Genomic DNA, 17,542 nt, shown 5'->3' with positions numbered 1-17,542 from the left:
GAGGTCTCGCCTTCTGCTTCAGCGTTTCCTGGCAGTGTCCCCTGCTGGGAACATTGCCTCCACTTGGCTGAGGAGATGTAGCTTAAGGAGAAGCTGCAGAGAATCGCCAGGGAAGTGTGCCAACTGTGTGCATGTGTTGGGTGGGGCGGGTGGCACTGCTGGAATGTTCTCACAGGCCTCTTATTCCTTTGAGGCTTAGACACATGGATCCCAAAAGAGCAGGCGTGGCTCATCCTGGTTTGGGATTGAGAGAAAGCCTTAGCAGCCCCAGGGCCAGCCAACCGCTGGGGTACGGCCGCAGCCTGAGGACCCCAGGCCCACTGGAGCCTTGGGGGTGGGGGTGGGGAATCTCAGCCGGAGCCTCGTGGAGAAATGGAGAGCCAAGGTCAGGCTCCATTCTCTGTGGGGACCTGAGCCACGACTTTCCAGTAACATTTGGTTGTGGGAATTGCAGATGGAGCTGCTCTCTTGTTGGTTAAACCCTGGACATGGTGGCATTGCTGGCTTCACCTAGACTCCTCAGCCACCAGTCGCCGGAGCACACCCCTGACCGCAGAGCTTGGGCAGCACTGAAATAGAGCAGGATTCTGGGTCAATGGGTCCTCAGAGTCGACTTAATTATTGACCCATTTCACAGTTCTGGGGGCTGTATCTCGGGAGCAGATCTCAGGATACAAAGGAGCCATGGACCTGCCTCTGATAGCGGGCGGTCAGGAGGTCCTGATGGCTCTCCCCGCCTGGTCATCCACACTTTTAGCTGTTAGACAGAGTGGGTTTACAGAAAAAAGAACAGGATGGACCAGATTTCCTGCAGGCATAGGAGCTGTGTGGATGCTTGCGCCTGGCCCACTGCTGCCCCCAGAGACAATGGCTCCTGCCAGCCTGTCCGTGTCCTGTGTGGCTGAGGGGTCCTGCTCATTGGTAGTCCCACTGCTCCTTGACTTCTATCCAAGTGGCTGTGGTTCAGCCAGTGCTGGTCCTCTCTGCCCCTTGGCCCCTCATCTTTCATGGGTACAGTCCAGGGAAGCAGCCCCTCGGGCCCACAATCTAGACTCCAGGCTCTGGCCCAGGCTCCAGGCTCTGTGGGTCAGGGCTCCAAGTACTCTGGCATTCTGTTCTTCTCTGCTGTTCCTCCCTGGGGGTCACAAAGGGAGGGCTGAATCAAGGCAGAATTCCTTGGGCTCTTGGGCAAGACCCACCTAATGGCACTACAAGCATAACACTGGGGGACTGGGGCAGGTGGCTTTTCTTTGAGCTTTATCTGACCTTCTCAAATGCACTAAACGAGAACTGGGTCCCAACCAGAGAAGATGGTTAAGAGTTGACGCAGACTCATGGAGCGAAGATACTTGGAATCTGAACTTTCTTGACCTTCCTCTCCAGAGCCAAACCATGTCACTGTGTCCCCAACTGGGCTTCCATCTTTGCTTCTGGTGCCCAGGGCAAGTGCCCCCTGCAAATATTCAATTACATCTGAGATAAGAGGGAGCAATAAAAGTAGTTCATGAGGTCACGTTTAACATTTTTTTGGTAAATTTTTTTCCTGATATCAAACACAAGTGCCTCGTACTTTTATTTTCCAAGTTTTGTCTACTGCTTTTGCTAATTCTTCCCAAACTCCCCAACAGAAGGTTTCATTGGGATCCTCTATAAGATGAGGACATTTACAGAGACACCCCTTCAAGTCTTCTGTCCTTCTGCTCCATTCTGGCGAGAGGGCCCCAGGGGCTGCCCCATTCTGAGAATTCTGTCCAGGAAATTACCTCCTCCTGAGTTACATGTGTCCCACTCTCTCCTCCAGTTTTCCCGAAGGATCAAGGTCAACCTCAGGCTCCAGCCAGGATGAGACTGGGTTGGTCACCAGCTGTGTAGGGTGTGGGAAGGCTCCCTGGGCTTCAGCTGCTCTACTCATAGGACCATCAACCAGTAAGCCCGTGTCCATCCCTTGCCCAACCTACCCGTTCAGAGCCCTACATGGGGCAGTGTCCTCCCAGACCATGGGGTTCCCCTTCCTTGGCACTGCCAATCCCTCCACCTACCACTCCCCCTGGGAAATTATTGCTCTATTGTTTGTCTGCTAAAGTTAAATTCTTATTGAGATGAGATTCACGTAACATACAATTAACTATTTAAAAGCAAACAGTGCTGTGCGACCATAACCTCTATTTAGTTCCAAGACATTTTCATCACTCCAAAATGAAACCCCATACCCATTAAGTTCCTGCCCATTCTTGCCTCCTCCCCACCTCCTGCCAAACCATCACACCGAGGTCTGTCCCTATGAATTTGCTTATTCTGGGTGTCTCATATAAATGTGATAATACAGGGGCACCTGGCAGGCTCTGCCTTCAGCTCAGGTCTTGATTTCAGGGTCCTGGGATCAAGTCCCATGTCGGGGTCTCTGCTCAGCTGTGAGTCTGCTTCTCCCTCTCCTTCTGCCTGCCACTCCCCCTGCTTGTGCTGTCATAGAAATAAAAAAAAAAATCTTTAAAAAAAAGTGATCATACTATACACAACTTTTTGTGTCTGGCTTCTTTCAGGGAGCATAATACCTTGAGGTTTATCCATGTTGTCGCAGGTGTCATTGCTTCATTCTTTTTTGTGGTTGAGTGTTCTATGTACACATCACCACCTGCTTACCCACCAATGGGAGCTATTTACACCTTTAGGTTCTTGTGAATAGTGCTGTCATGAACATGTATATGCAAGTACTTATTTGAATACCTGCTTCCACTTCTTCCAGTAGATACCCAGGAGTGGAATTGCTGGATCATGTGCTCATTCTATGTTTAACCTATTGAGGAATGCCAAACTGTTTCTACTGTTTTTTATGTGAGGTTTCCAATTCTTTCTCATCCTCACCAATAGTTCCTGGTTTCCTATTCTAAGCATCCTAGTATGAATAAAATTGTACCTTAATTATGTTTTTGATTTGCATTTCCTTAACGATGGATGGCTGTTTATATCTTCTCTGGAAAAATGTCTATTAAACTCCTTTGTCTATTTGTTGGGAGTTGGGTTCTTTGTCTTTTTGTTTTGAGTTATAAGAGTTCTTTATATATTTTGCATACTAGACCTTTGTCAGATAAATGGTTTGTAAACATTTTCTCTCACTCTGTAGGTTATTTTTCTTTTCACTTTCTTGATAGTGTTCTTTGATGCATGAAAGTTTTTAGTTTGGTGAAGTCCAATTTACCTGCTTTTTCTTTTCTTGTTTGTGCTTTTGTTGTCATATCTTAAAAATCCGTTGCCGAAGCCAAGATTTGTTCATGCAGATTTATCCTGATATTTTCTTCTAAGAGTTTTATGTTTTTTGCTCTTATATCTGGGTTATTGATCAATTTTGAGTTAGTTTTTGTATATGGTATAATGTAAGAGTTCAATTGCATTGTTTTTTTGTTTGTTTGTTTCTGCATGTGAGTATCCCGTTCATCCATTTTATTTATCATTTAGAAAATTTTTGGCTTGTTTTGTCATTGTTGTTTTCTGGCCAGTTTTCTTTGCCTTTGTGGGTTTACAACTTGAAATAATTATTATTAGTCCATTTTTAGTAGAAATTTGGGAGAGAATAAAGTAAGTGCATATGCTTAACGGGAAATCATAAGAATTAAATTTGAAAAGGTCTCTAGTATCTTTCTAATCTCACTGATGGGAGCTAACCTTCTAATTTCTAATGACCATTGTCAAGTCAAGCACAGAGAAAGCAAGCACCATGTTTTCAAGCAAGTAATGACTAAAATTGTTTTGAAATTTCTAATGATTTGATAGAAGACAAGAGAATACTTTGGGACAAAAATTACCAGTGTTTACAAAGTTCTGTAGAAACAGAAATCCCTAGTGGTGTTTAAGAGGCCTCAGAGATCAAGCATCCATCTTGTAATCTCCTTGTGTACAAATCTCATTCTAGAAATTAATCCTACAGACGTAACCGGACATGTCAACAAAAATGCCTTGTGACGATGTCCATGACATTATTATAAAAGGAAGCAGGTCTGTAGTATGGCTTTTGTGGGGTCATCAGTACTTCTGCTTTGGTAGGTGGATATCTTCTTCCATAAATTAAAAAAAAAATTAAAAAATAGGGGCACATGGGGGGTTCTGTTGGTTGAGCATCTGCCTTCAGCTCAGATCATGATCCCAGGAGCCTGGGATCGAGCCTCATGTTGGGCTTCCTGCTCAGGGAGGAGTCTGCTTCCGCCTCTCCCACTCACCCTGCTTGTGCTGTCTCTCTAATAAATAAATAAATAAATAAATAAATAAATAAATAAATAATCAAATAAATAAATATCTTTTAAAAAGTAAATATATATATATATAATATATATATATATATATATATATATATTTCATGGCTGCACTGATCAATCTCAGCTGGATCCACTATTATACATATTCATTACTATTATATTGCTTTTTAAAAAAAATTATTTAAAGAGAAACTAACATGAAAACCTTTTCAAGGCCTTAAGTGCCTCACCAGCTCCTGGCTCTGGGCCTACTGTCCCTAGTGCAGAAGCCATCTGCTTCTATTGGAAGTAACTGGGGACAACTTGGTGCATAGTCACGGAAACCACGGGCTGTCTTCATAATGTCACTGCCAAAAATGATGCAGGAAAATGTTGTGCATCTGGACTGGGCTGGGGTATGTGGGGGATCACCTGCTCCTCTGCACTCCACTCTGGCTGTGATGCAGCCTGGGCACTCCAGCATTGCCCAAGCCTGTGTAGCCTGGTCTGGTGGTCGCTGGGTCAGAAGGCCAGGCACTAGGGCCTAGCGCAGGGCCTGGCTCTGCCCTGACTTTCAGTCAAGGTCACAGGCTGTTGATCAAGTCCAACTTGTGCTTCCCCACAGAGGGAAAGCTGACAGAAAAGGTGAGGGTCCTGTTCTTTGTGCGGGGAGAGCTCAGCCTGGCGACCTGGTCATGCTTGCTTCGCTGGCCTGTTTGCCTTCAAGTCCACCTCAAGTACAGAGACAGCTACCATGTTTCTACAAGGTGCTGACTAGGGGGAGTCGGCACTGTGCCGGGTGGGAACCCCTGCATGCCAGGACCTTATCCAGGCTCCTGTCCTGGAGCCTCAGACGTGCTGATCTGTACCTGAGCAGTCTTTGTGTGGGGCCTTGGGACTTGACCCGGGGACACCTTTCACCATGCAGATATGACCAGAGAAGGCTGACAGCCAGCAGAGACTGGAGTGAAGCCAGAGGAGGTAGAGGCTGACAATCTGTGAGTTCCTGGAAGCCCTGGCTTCCTGGTGGCGTTCCAGCAGTACCCCCGCATCCCTGTCCTGAAGTTCTCTGTGTCTAGAGCCCCCACCCCCTCTTCTGTGCCCCCTTCTGGCTGATGGTGGTCAGAGTAGACCTATTCCTCGCTTCCCATGAGCCTGTGCGCAGTGATGGTAGGCCTTCTTCAAATGCACCCCAAGATTTCCAGCTCCAGAAATAGCCCCCCACAGCCAGCCAGCAAAGTGTGTGTCATGGGGGCCCCGTGTTACAACTGAGGCTGAGGGACTGGCCTCAGGTCCCTAAATTGTTAATGGTCAAGGTCAGGACTTCTTTGCGGCCTACCTCACCCTTCGCCTCATGCCCCCACTCCCCACCCTAATCCTCTGCGAACCTCTGGCAGCAGGTGGTGGTGGTGGTGGGTGGGGAGCTGAGGGTCTGTCCTGAGCCTGGGGTGCTGCAGAGCAGGGGATGCTGACACTCCGGGAACAACTCACCACGTACTTAGTGGCTGAAAACAATGTACTTTTATTTGCTCATTGTCTGGAAGCTGGGAGTCCAGTATCTCTGGGTGGAAATGAAGACTGCTGTCAGGGCCAAGCTCCCCCCAGAGGCTCTGTGAGCCTCTCCCAGCTTCTGGTGGCGGCTCAGATCCCTTGGCATGTGTTGGTTCCACTCCCATTTCTGTCTCTGTGGTCATGTAGCCACTTTGTCTTCTGTGTGTGTGTGTGTGTGTGTGTGTGTGTGTGTGTGTGAGAGAGAGAGAGAGAGAGAGAGAGAGAGAGATCTTTATGCCTCCTTCTTTGAGGTTACATGCCATACGTGCATTCCGGGCACCAGGATAGTCTCCTCATCTTCGTTTCAGGATGATTAACTTCATCACATCTGCCAACACTCTTTTTCCATATAAGATTAACATTCAGAGGCTCAGGAAATAGGATCTGGATAGTTTTGGGGTACTTCTCCACCCTCCACACCCTCCAAGCTCTGTGTAGCCTCCTCCCCGTGTCAGGCCAGCAGAGGGTGTCCAGAGGGGTGTCCGAGCCTCACCAGCATGAGGAGAGGTGCAGGATGGACAGCAGCTATAGTACACACCTGGGCCTTCCCAAGCGGCTCCAGTACACACCTGCCTTCCGCTGCCAGAGGGGCCACTGACACTGAGGTGCCACTCCTGCAGGTGACACGGTCAGCCTGTCCTGGGCAATGTTCGCAGGACCTCTTTTGGGCCAAAACAAACATTGGCTCGCTCCTCTGGGAATGAGGTGCTGAAGGTGGATGAGACCTTTGGTGGCCTTGGGTGTCGGGGTCAAGTACCAACTTTTGGGCTGCAGAAGGACCATGAAGCCCACCAGACCCCAGAGCTAGGTGCTTGGGTGGGAGGGAGCTCTGGCAATGCTCTGGCAGGGAGCTGGCCGTGTCTGCCGGGGCCCCATGGCTCTGACTTCAGCAGCACTGACAGGGGCTTCCAATAGTCGTCCCTGTGCTGTGACACAGGCGACAGTCCCTTCACATCCGGGTGGGGCCACCTCGTACTGTCCGCTCTATCCCTGACATCCCGGGAGCTCCCTTATTCTCTTATTCCCTTTGTGCCAGGTCAGCGTCTCTATTTCCAAGCCCTGCCTCCTAGCCTGGCTAAGCAAGTGGAGCAAGCTGCAGTGGGCCCTGACACCAGTTCTGTCCCCTAGCAAGGAGCATGGTACTCTGGGCACTCCTGTGGGTGGGTCGAGCCCCCGGTGCAGGCTGAGGCCTTGGTTACCGCACATCACCAGAGCGCCCTGGGTCTCGGGGGGTCCGCCATACCAACCTTCTGCTTTTCCTACAACAGCTCACTGCCGCGGGGTCCCCTGATGGCCACGCACATTTGGCAGTGTTCCCAGGCTCAGGACAGACCCTCCGCCTGAACCCCCTGTTTGCACCTGCGCGGCCTGTGCGCACACAAGCCTGGAAGCGGTGCCCACGCTGCCCTTCTCATTCTTTCTGGGGTCCTTTCCCACCCAGGAATGGGCAGCGCTGAGGGGCTCCTTGGTCCTGGGACCCCACCCCACCCCGCCCCACGGCAGCCTGGTCTCAGAGACCCCCAAAGGCCGTGGCCATCCTGTCTCCTCCCCGGGAAGCCCTCCTGGGCCGGGCCCGCCGTGCCAGCCCACCGAAAGTGCCCCACTGTCCTGCCTCGAGCCGCCCCCACGAGGACGGGGGGCATGGCCAGGGCTCCCCTGGGAGCGGGGACGCGGCCGTCCAGCAGGGCTTCGGGGCGGCCTTGAGAGGAGCAGGCTGGCTGCGGAGCCCGACCCCGAGGGCTGTGGTGTCCTGGGCCTTGGCCCCACCTCCCCTCAGGCCCCTTCCTCTTTGTCACAGCGTGCACGTCCGGGCCCTGGCGCCTTGCGGCTCTGGGAAGTGTCCCTGTCTCCACGGGGCCTTCTCTCGGGGCAATACTGACCTGGCTTCTTTGCGTGCTTCCTTCTGCCCCTTCCCTGACCAGGGCTGCGTCCCCGCCAAGCCCTGCGGCGGGGGGGGGGGGGGGGGGGCAGCCGTTGGCCGTGGCCGGAGGCATCAGTGGCCGTGGTGGGAAAGCTGCCCTGCGCGGCTCACGCCAGGTCCGAAGCTCCGGGTTCCCGGGCTCTGGGGGCTCGCGGCGCCGAGAGCCGTGCTGGCCCCGCAGCCGCTGGCTCACATCCGTATAACCAGGCCCCGTTTTCCCATTTGGCCGGGCTGGCGTGGGGCCCCAGCATCCCGGGACCGCAAATGCTGCTGCTGGTGGTTCCCTGAATGGGACCGGTGTGGGGTGAAGGGGTGCCTCGTACCACACTCATAGGTCAGAAGAAACGCAGCCCCGAGAACATCAGCGGCCCCTCTGAGGTCTGGCCAGTGGGTGGGTCTGTCTAGTTCCCTGGGCGCCCCCCATGCCAGGTGTCCCTCAGGACTGGGAAGTCCCCCAGCGAGCAGCGCTGTGGCGGGAGCACCCAGCGAGGGGCGGGAGGTGGCTCGGGCCGCAGCAGGGTATGCCAGCCCAGCCTCCGGAGCAGCGCCCCACGACGCAGGGAGGTACTTGCTGCCGTACAAGGAGAGGCCTGCTAGGGGCGGATTCAACACCTTCAAGGGGTTTTAGTAGCAATCCCCTTCTGCTACTCCCATTTCTCAGAGGCCATGGGGGGACCATGACACCTGGCTGCACCCCAGGGAAGGGCAGCTAGGAAGGGGGGAGGGCAATGCCTGGCTGCCCGCTGCACCCAAACCATCTCTCTCTCTCTTTAAGATTTTATTTATCTGCTCATGAGAGACACAGAGAGAGAGATAGAGACACAGGCAGAGGGAGAAGCAGGCTCCCTGTGGGGAGCCCGATGAGGGACTCGATCCCAGGACCCCAGGATCACGCCCCGGGCCAAAGGCAGATGCTCAACCACTGGTCTCCCCAGCGGCCCCACCCAAACCATCTCTGATGGATTTCTGGCCACGTCCAGGGCAGTGCAGAGATGTCACCCTGGGAGCCGCACCCACTTGGCTCTCTAGAGCCTGCGCCCCACGGAGGGCAGCTGAGGCCCTCCAGGATGCTGCTTTACCTTCCAAATCCACACTTCCCTCTCCGCGGTCACCCTTCAGGATTACCCCCACCCCCGACACCTGCATTATGGCAAACTTTGCCACCTCTGGTCCAGCTCTGGCAGGAAAGTAATAGGGTTTCTATGTCTCCCTGCAGACTGGCTCCAAAGGGCCCGAGGTGCACCCGCCTGCGGCCCAGCATGGGGCCCACTTGCTGCCTGCAGTGGGAGGGCTCCAGGGGCTCCCTAGATAAGGAGCAGCAGATCCACAGAGGGTGCCCACTGACTCCCAGGTCAGCCTCATGCCAGGGCTACACTTCCCCCTGGTAACACCACTTTGACTCAAATCCTTCTCAAGACAGACTTCCCACTGCCCTGGCCTGTTTTCTTCCCCAAAGGCCCACCCTGTCTGGTAAACCTGATGTCGACTAGCGACTCCTTTCCTGCTGAACTTTTTCTTTTCCCTTCTGGGTTTCGGCACTTTCCTGGGCCTGAGGAAGCCAGGAAGAGCCTCGGGTGTGAGTCAGGGTTTGTGTCCTGGCTTGCCCCTGGCACTGTGGCTGCTGGGCTGGGAATGCTCTGGGCTTCCGGTGATGCGGGTGCAGCAGGTCTGGGAACCCACTTTGGTAGAAGACCACATAGGAAAAGCGTTTTTTGTTGCTTTTCCTGCATAACCAATCTGATCAGGGACCCAGCTCACAGCGAGCTCCTCCTCTGCTCCTGTGTCTCCCAGAACATCTTCTCCTCCAGCTCAGAGCCCAGCCTGGGGCAGCCCAGCATCTCTCCTCCCATCTGGGCCCTGCTTCCCAGGAGGCCCCACTCTGCTCCTTCAAGAACTGAAATGTAAGTCAGAGCACATCAGTCCTTCCTCAAAACTTTCCTCTGGCCTTAAAATAAGAGGCCACCTCCTCCTAATTTTGGGCTCCCAGGCCCCATGAGATGCCCCTGCCACTCCTACCCCACCTTCCTTCTGAGCTGAGCCTCGCTACCACTCTTCCTCCCAGGCCGAGCTCTGCCCAGTGTCACTCCTGACAGCATGGACTCTGGCCTGTGAGTTCTGTGGGACTGAGACTCTGTGTGCCCCATGGCCTAGGACGATGTGTGGCTCCCTTGGCTGTCAGATGGGTGTCAAGATGTAACAAACAGCATCAAGGGACACTCCAGTGGGCCTTGGCCCCATGCCCCCTAAAGAAGGTGAGCCACGACTCACAGGAGTGTGGGGCTGGGGCAGAGAGGTTCCCAAGGTGGGAACACACTGATGGGATGCCCCAATGCCCCAGTGCGGACTGAGTTCCCATTCACACTTGGTGCTCTGGGGAGTGAGGCAGGGCTGGGACCTTGTGACACTGAGTACAGCCCTGAGCATTCAGCCAGGTAGGACAGAGGAGCCCAGAAATGCGAGCACAGCCCTGCCAGGAACAGGGCACAGTGGTGCTTTCCTTCATGTGTGGGCAGGCTCTGGGCAACCAGGGAGGCATCCCGATGGCTGACACCCGGATTGACGTATCTCTCCAGGAAAAGTGGCTTCATCCAACCCGTAATGTGATAAAGTTGAAATGCCTAAACCTAATTGGTGTGTGTATTCTTTTCTGTACTCACATTTAGATAAGACTTATTATGGAAGTAACAACAGACCCATCCATACAGGTGCCTTTGTGGGGAGGGGCTCTTCCCACTAGAGTCAAAAATAAAGCCAGGACAGTGGGCATCAGAGCCCGAGGAGGAATGCAGGCACCCAGAAGGTTTCCCAACATCGGAAAGGCCTGGACAGGGCAGGCATAAGGCCTGCCCACAGGGTCTGCTCCCTGGGTGAGGTGTCCCCTGCCTATTTTCCACATCCCTAGGTCCAGCCTGAAGCGAAGTCTAGGGCACATGGCTTGCTCTCCCTTCTGAACCCCTGCTGCTGGGCCACATCCATATGGCTAGTGTCATGCCTCAATCTGCAGCCACCTCTAAGCCAGGCGTTCGCCTGTGATGGGAAATCACACAAGCTCAGCAGGGCAGAGCTGTGGAGGGCCCTGCCACACCTGCCTGGCTGGAACGCCTCAGTCTGGGGGTGACTGAAGCTGGGATCCCAGCTCAGACCTTCCTGACCTCAGAGGCCAGGCACACAATTAACTGGGGAGGTGACCCAGGTGCTTGTGGCACCCCTGTGGGCTGTCCCTGTGTGCAGATGGGGGTGGTCGAAGGCACCTGCTAGGCCCAGTGAAACTCAGGGGCCCGGTGGCAGCGACCCAGCCTGGGCCGTGCTCCCCGGCCATGAGTCACGGGTCCTCAGGGCCTGAGGCCACATTTGGCTCTAACAGGCAGGGACAGAGAGCCATGGCCCTTCACATCAGGACAGGTTTGCAGCAGGCCAGGCTGGGGGAGCAAGGCTTCCTGAGCGCCCCCTGCTGGTGGCCTCCGGGGACTGCCGACCCTGTGGGAGGGAGCCTGGAATCCAACCTTCCCGGGCAGCTGAGACTTAGCGGAGAACCCATTCACCGTAACTCAAAGACTGGCATCAAATTTATTATTATCTTTTGTTAAATACTTTAGATATTTTCAGAACATACGGTCTACAAGGCTGTGGTCGGTTTTCTTCCCAGTACAGTTTTGTGTGTGCAGTTACGTGACAGGAAGAGAGGTGACATACGTGGTATGCATGGAGGGAGGGTTCCAGGGCACCGCCCCTGCACCTGCATCATGAACCTTGCTCTTCTGCTTAAGAACAGCCTTGGGATGTCGACCATGTAAACCTGAGACCCCTGTCTCCTGGCCAGGTGACATCAGAGAAGGAGGGCCACTGGAGACAGCGAGGATGTCACACGTGCATTCGACATATCTCAAAGGAACAATACACAGCAGGCAGAGGGGTGGGGGGTTCTGCGGCAAGCCCCTGCTCGCTGCACGGCCGCCTGTCCTGCAAGCGCCTCATGGCGAGGGTGGAGGGACTGTCCACTTCCGTGGTGCTATCTGGAGAAGGCTCTGTCTCCAGCTGGGAGTAGGGGTAACTGGGCAGTAGGTGCTGCATTGGGGAGGGGACCTGGGCAGAACAGCTCCAGCCTCCAGAGGGCCCTGGGCTGCTCCCTGAGAGAGCAGAGTCTTGGCCGGCCAGGGCACCATCAGGCACAGACCGGGGGGAAGCACGCAGGCACCCCCAGGGCCACAAGAACACCTGCTGACAGCCTCTTGGCACAGAGCAATGTCCCTGGTTCCTCTGGGCCAGCACTAGAGACCTTCCTCAGTGGGTCCACGGTGTTTGCTTCTCAAAAGGCTATTCACAGCTTGGAAGGTGCCTTGGGTGGCAGATCCAGGGGGAAGAACCAGGCATTTCTCAGCTCTGGACCATCAGGTGCTTCTTCCAATTTTGGGCCAGGCAGGTGAGGCCAGAGCGGCTTGTGCTATGTGGGCACCTGACTGGGGCAGGGTTCAGAGGCAAGAATCATCTAAATTCACAAAAACCTTCCCTGGGCCCCCCTCAGACTAAAGTTTAGAAAGAGAAACTCTTCACAGCAGCCCAGTCTCTGAAGTTCTAATGAAAAATCATCTGTGGAAGAGCTGTCAAAAAAAAACAAACAAACAAAACGAACAAACAAAAAAAAAAAAAAAAAAAGAAGAGCTGTCAACACCCAGTGGAGGTACATGGTGACGCCTGGCACTGCACAGACCATGGCCCCCGGGAGGGTGAGCTGTCTGGCCAGGCTCAGGAGAGGACACCCTACCCCTCCAGTTCCTCATCTGTTATTTGAGATGGAAATATGGCACCTGACCTCAGCTTCGGAGAGGCAAGAAAGCCATTTCCACAGGACAGTGGTGTGGGACCTGGAGACCCCAGCCCATGTTGGCTCCACCCCCACCTCTGTTACTCGCAGACCCTCAGTGTCCTCCTCAGAAGATGGGGATCATGCTACCACCCACCATGGTGGGAGGAGGCAATCAGGATGCCCTGTGGATGTGGGGGTGAATGGAATCTGAATCTGGAGGGACGAAGGCCCTGGAGGAGCCACAAGGTGGCCTGGGTCACGTGTGGTGATGGAACCTAGGGGAGCCCCTGGAGCCTGGGTTTGGCTCTTCCTAAGTAGGGAGGAGGAAACACCTCATGGTTCAAGCTGAGGGAGAAGAGTTCTCAGCCTGGGCCTTCAGCCAGGCGTGGCCCCCACCAACTCTTAGACTTGAGGTCTTGGGGGCCTTGCCCAGGACTGACTCAGTAACTGTTGTCGGTGAAAAAGGGAGTGCGGGCCAACGGGGGGCAGTCGCCCTCATCGTGTGGCCCCGCCAGCTCCCCGTACTCGCTGTTGTAGAACACCTGGCCTCCCTGCGCCCCCTGGTCTGGCCGCTGTCGCCACCCCTGGCTGTCGGGGTGCACCCTGGTCATGTCCACATTCCGGCCCGATCCTTTACAGCTGCGGAGACAGGGAAGGTGACGGTCAGTAAGACAAAGAGAAAATGGGGACAAGACCCTGGTTGGGGTCTGGCTGGAATCACCCAAGACAGAGCTGGAGCATCAAGGGAGCCCAGAGACCTTGGGAGCACAGACCTGACTCACATCGAATGGGACTGACGGGAATGTTGGCAAACACGGAAGCTTCCTCTGTCCTGAACCCGGGGGCAGGACAACAGACAACGTCCCCCAGACCCGCTTCTCTCTCAGACTCGCCCATCTCTGTAAATGCACCGAGACTCAGGCCCCCGGGCATCATTCTTGTTCTGCCCTTATCCCCGAACCCTTCACACCCAATCCGGAAGTTCTGCCTGTGCTGACTCCAGAATGTGCCCAAGACCCTCTCTGTGTGCCCTGCTTGGCTCCACCTCCAATGCCCTGCACTATCCTGGCCCATCTCCTCTTCTCCCAACCCTGCTTCAGAACCCCTTCCTCTGGAGAATGTCCTTCTCCTCCTGACAGGCCCTCCAATGGCTCTTCGTCACTCTCAGAATGAGCCCTGGGCTTCTTTCTCCCACCTGGGAGGCCCTGCTAAGGCCAGCCGCCACCCTTGCCTCCTCACTGAGGGCCCTAGGATCTCCCTACTTAGCTCTTTCTTTGAGATTACAAAACAAAACAAAACAAAACAAAAACAAAAACAAAACATTTACTTATTTACTTGAGAGATAGAGCATGAGTTGGGAGAGGGGTAGCAGGAGAGGGAGAGACAGAATCCTCAAGTGGACTCCCCACTGAATGCAGAGCTGGATCTCAGGATCCTGAGATCATGACCTGAGCTGAAACCAAGAGTTGCATGCTTAACCAACTGAGCCAGCCAGGCGCCCCATTCTTTGAGATTTTTGAACACATGGCTTTGTTGCTACTAGTTTTGATTTTCCTTTGTATGCTACTAAGCATTGATTTGACTTTTTTTTCCTTCATAAATGACTCAGCCTTTTTGCCTGAGTTCCCAGAATGTTCATTTTGAAAATCTAACAGTTCAACGAAGATGTGCATCCAAGTCTACTGCTCTGGAGTATTTTTCCCAGACCCTCTTCTGATATGTAGATTCAGTTCTTCTTTCACTTAAGAGGGGCCCTTGAATTACAAGTTTAAAATATTAGTTCTGTTTCACTGCTGGCATCGTGTTTCTTGGAGGCTCCAATTTTACATATCCTGGATCTTTCCTACTCAGCTACTGCATTTACCAACTTTCGGATCTTCCTAACCTCCTTATTTATTTTGGTTTTCTTTTCTTTTTGTCTTTTCATGTTCATCCTCAGTGTCTTTCCCTGGAAGGAAGAATCGATCCTACCTATCGATCCTTGGGTACCCTAATTATATCTACTGATCCTTGGGCATCTCATTTTTGAGGGGATTTGTCTTTTATTTCAATATCTTTCCTTCACACTGGTCATTTCCATCCTAATGGAATTCCATTCTAATTGGAGTTTCTAGTTCCCAGTGCAACTTCTTGTTTAATTATATATTTAAGTCACATTGTAGTATTGTATCCACTTTTCCCTGCTTTTTTTTTTTTTTTGTCTTTAAACCTACTGAAAAGTTTTCATTCTCATTCTTTTTATTCTTATATGTATGGATAGAGCTTATTTTTTCTGTTCATGATTATTCATGCTGAGGTTTCCTGGACTAGAAATATCTGGTTATCCTATGGAAGGGGGTTGGGAATGTGAATGGTTTCAGAAGCTTCTTCATTTAGGAGTGTTGCATTAGAACCACATCTGTGATATCACATTGAATTTCTTCAACTGCATCCTTCTTTGCAAAGGTTCTATTCATGTCCTGTGTTGTATGGCCACCAGGGACCAACCAGTCACTTTGCTGGGAGTGCCAGGTCCTGCCTGGCTGCTACTGTGCAGCCATGCCAACCTACCACAAGTCCAAGGCTTCTAGGTCTTCCTCTTACCTACACGCTTGGAGGAAATGTCACACTGCAGGGTGTGTGGATCTGCTATACTGCATGGCCACTGAAAGGGACAGATGAGTGACTCAGAAGTGAGGACCCCATGGTAGGGGTTGCTGATCAGTGGTTCACAGGAGACAGGAAAAGAACTAGGCAGGTAGACTCCCTCCTTCTTCTCCCCTACAGCGCCCTCCAAGGCATGTTCTATCCTTGCACCTGTTTGGAGAATGTTCCACCTGCGTGAATGTACCTGCCAGGTGACCTGTTGCACCTCTCAGGGGCTGGTCATATGTTTCCAAGGCAACCTGTGTGGACAATAGGGCTGTTGCTACTCCTGTAGGTGCAGTTTCTGTAATAAATGGTTTCCTTGGGTGTATATCTGTCTTCTGGATTCTTTTTTATTTTATTTATTCATGAGAGACACAGAGAGAGAGAGGCAGAGACATAGGCAGGGGGAGAAGTGGGCTCCCTGTGGGGAGCCTGATGCAGGACTTGATCTCAGGACCCTAGGATCACGACCTGAGCCGAAAGCAGACGCTCAACCACTGAGCCACCCAGGTTCCCTTGTCTTCTGGATTCTTACTTTTGGAGGATTCTTATTTTCTGCAACTTTCTTCTTCCTTCACCACTAAGCACTCACTTCCTGCTCACTGGCTGTTCAGAAGCAATGCCTTTACAAGACGGCTGCGTCTGGTGCCTTAGATTTGCCCTGGAGCCCTGCTCTCCTTCACCAGACCTCTGTCTCCTTCATCATCCCCCTGGTTTGTCCCAAGGACCTTGAAACACTTCTCTTTCCCAGGGCAGTCCTTCTCTTTCTCTCCTTCCACCATGACTCAGGTATGGCTCTGCTGGTCCCAGTACTGAGTTCCCTACTTGCACATAAACTCCAGTCTCTCTCCTGCTTATGTCATGGGCATGGGCTCTAAGTGGCCTTGCTCCAAGTGTTTTTATGAAGATGTGTGGAGATTAGAATTTAAGTGGCAATCATCCTCTGGCTAACCCTTTTATGGAATTACTGTTTTTTTTTTTTTTTTGAGATATAAAATACTGTTTGGTAAAGAAATATTAGCCAGAAACTATTTCCAAAAATGCAATTAGCATTAAACTAGGTTACTAACAGGGATGCCTGGGTGGCTCAGTGGTTGAGCTTCTGCCTTCAGCTCAGGTCATGATCCGGGGCCTGGGATCAAGTCTCATATAGGGCTCCCTGCAGGGAGTCTGCTTCTCCCTCTGACTGTGTCTCTGCCTCTCTCTCTGTGTCTCTCATGAGTAAATAAACTAGGTTACTAACAGAGATCACCTGATAGAATCAATAGAAACAAAAAAAGGAGGTCAAGATGCATGGTGCAGATGCAGTAATTATGGCTGGGTATGTGACCCCCACATCCACCAGCATCCCCAGCTTTGCAAACACATCCTTTGTAGGCAGCTGGGAAAAGAACCCCTACTTGGTTCAGTTGCACAGATCATAAATGCACCTACCAGAAAGGTGAAGAATCACATCAACTATTCTAATGTGATACACATAAATACTTGGGGTCTGGGGTAAAATACTTAATGACAACATCATACAATGATTAATAAACAGCATAGGCAGAGGCCAGGATTTGTTCTGGAAAATTGTGTCAGATGACCCAAAAAAGGGCTCCTGACAAAGGCACAGATCAAGAGTCCCATGCTTTACTGACAGAGGCAGTCAGGTGCCCCATAGGTCCTGTCATTTAAACAGCTATGTGCAAGTTGATTAATTGAGCGAATGGATAGACATGTAACTATAATGTCTATAACTTCATCTATACCTTTAAAAGATTAAACGTTCAGGGATTTTTTTTTGGTGGGGGGGCTAGCTTCTTAGATGAGGGTTTCTCTGTGACTGCATTCTTATCAACATAGGACACCAGCCAACTCCAGGTCACATGATCTGTCTGGCTCCTGCACCATCAAGCTTAAACGTAGTGGGGCCTGGGGATGGTGGTGGTGTCCCCCAGCTGTGGAGGGGTGTGCATGTACGGTGGGCATGGTGATCATACTTGGTTCACAGAGAGGTGGCATCTGAGCATCTGTCAAATGGAAGGGGGTGTAGGGATGAGCAGCAGGTGTGCTGGGCCAGGATGGTGATGGTTAGGGGGGGGCTTCTCTGGGAGGGCTGGTGGCCAAAGGCCTAGAGTTCTAGGGAAGCTTGCTTTGAATACACAGAAAAGCAGTAGGGAGCCATAAAAGGTTTCAGGTGAGTCAGTGATGGGTGCACACAGGCCCAGCCAGCTTCCCCCTCCCGGCCCCCTGCAGGGAAAGAGGCTCTGGATGCCCTACCTGAGCCCGCTTTCTTGTCTGTACCTGCTCTCCAGCTGCTCAAACTCCTCAGAGGCCAGCACCATCCCACTGTCCGTCTGGTTATCCTGTGTACAGAGAACAAGGCCATCTGCTGGCAGCTGCCCCTCAGTCAGGATGGCATGGGTGGCA

The 17,542-nt window shown here is 52.3% G+C and overlaps 1 protein-coding gene across 2 annotated transcripts in view; it reads right to left on the bottom strand.

Moving 5' to 3' along the window:
- Positions 1–11,246: 11,246 nt before the first annotated feature.
- FLT4 (fms related receptor tyrosine kinase 4) overlaps positions 11,247–17,542 on the bottom strand; it is a 39,496-nt gene continuing 33,200 nt past the window's right edge. The window contains exons 29-31 of one of the 2 annotated variants that reach the window (XM_025446560.3): positions 17,393–17,478; positions 13,028–13,141; positions 11,247–12,296 (exon numbers count right to left, since the gene is read on the bottom strand). In XM_025446560.3, coding sequence (XP_025302345.1) covers positions 12,191–12,296; positions 13,028–13,141; positions 17,393–17,478 — 306 coding nt within the window. In that variant the 3' untranslated portion in view covers positions 11,247–12,190. Of the gene's footprint in view, positions 13,142–17,392; positions 17,479–17,542 lie in introns of both variants that reach the window. The other variant, XM_049116458.1, reaches the window with a different exon arrangement.

This window comes from Canis lupus, chromosome 11 (genome assembly GCF_003254725.2).
Source record: "Canis lupus dingo isolate Sandy chromosome 11, ASM325472v2, whole genome shotgun sequence".
Classification (NCBI taxonomy): Eukaryota; Metazoa; Chordata; class Mammalia; order Carnivora; family Canidae; genus Canis; species Canis lupus.
This window is presented reverse-complemented; position numbering and strand designations above follow the sequence as displayed.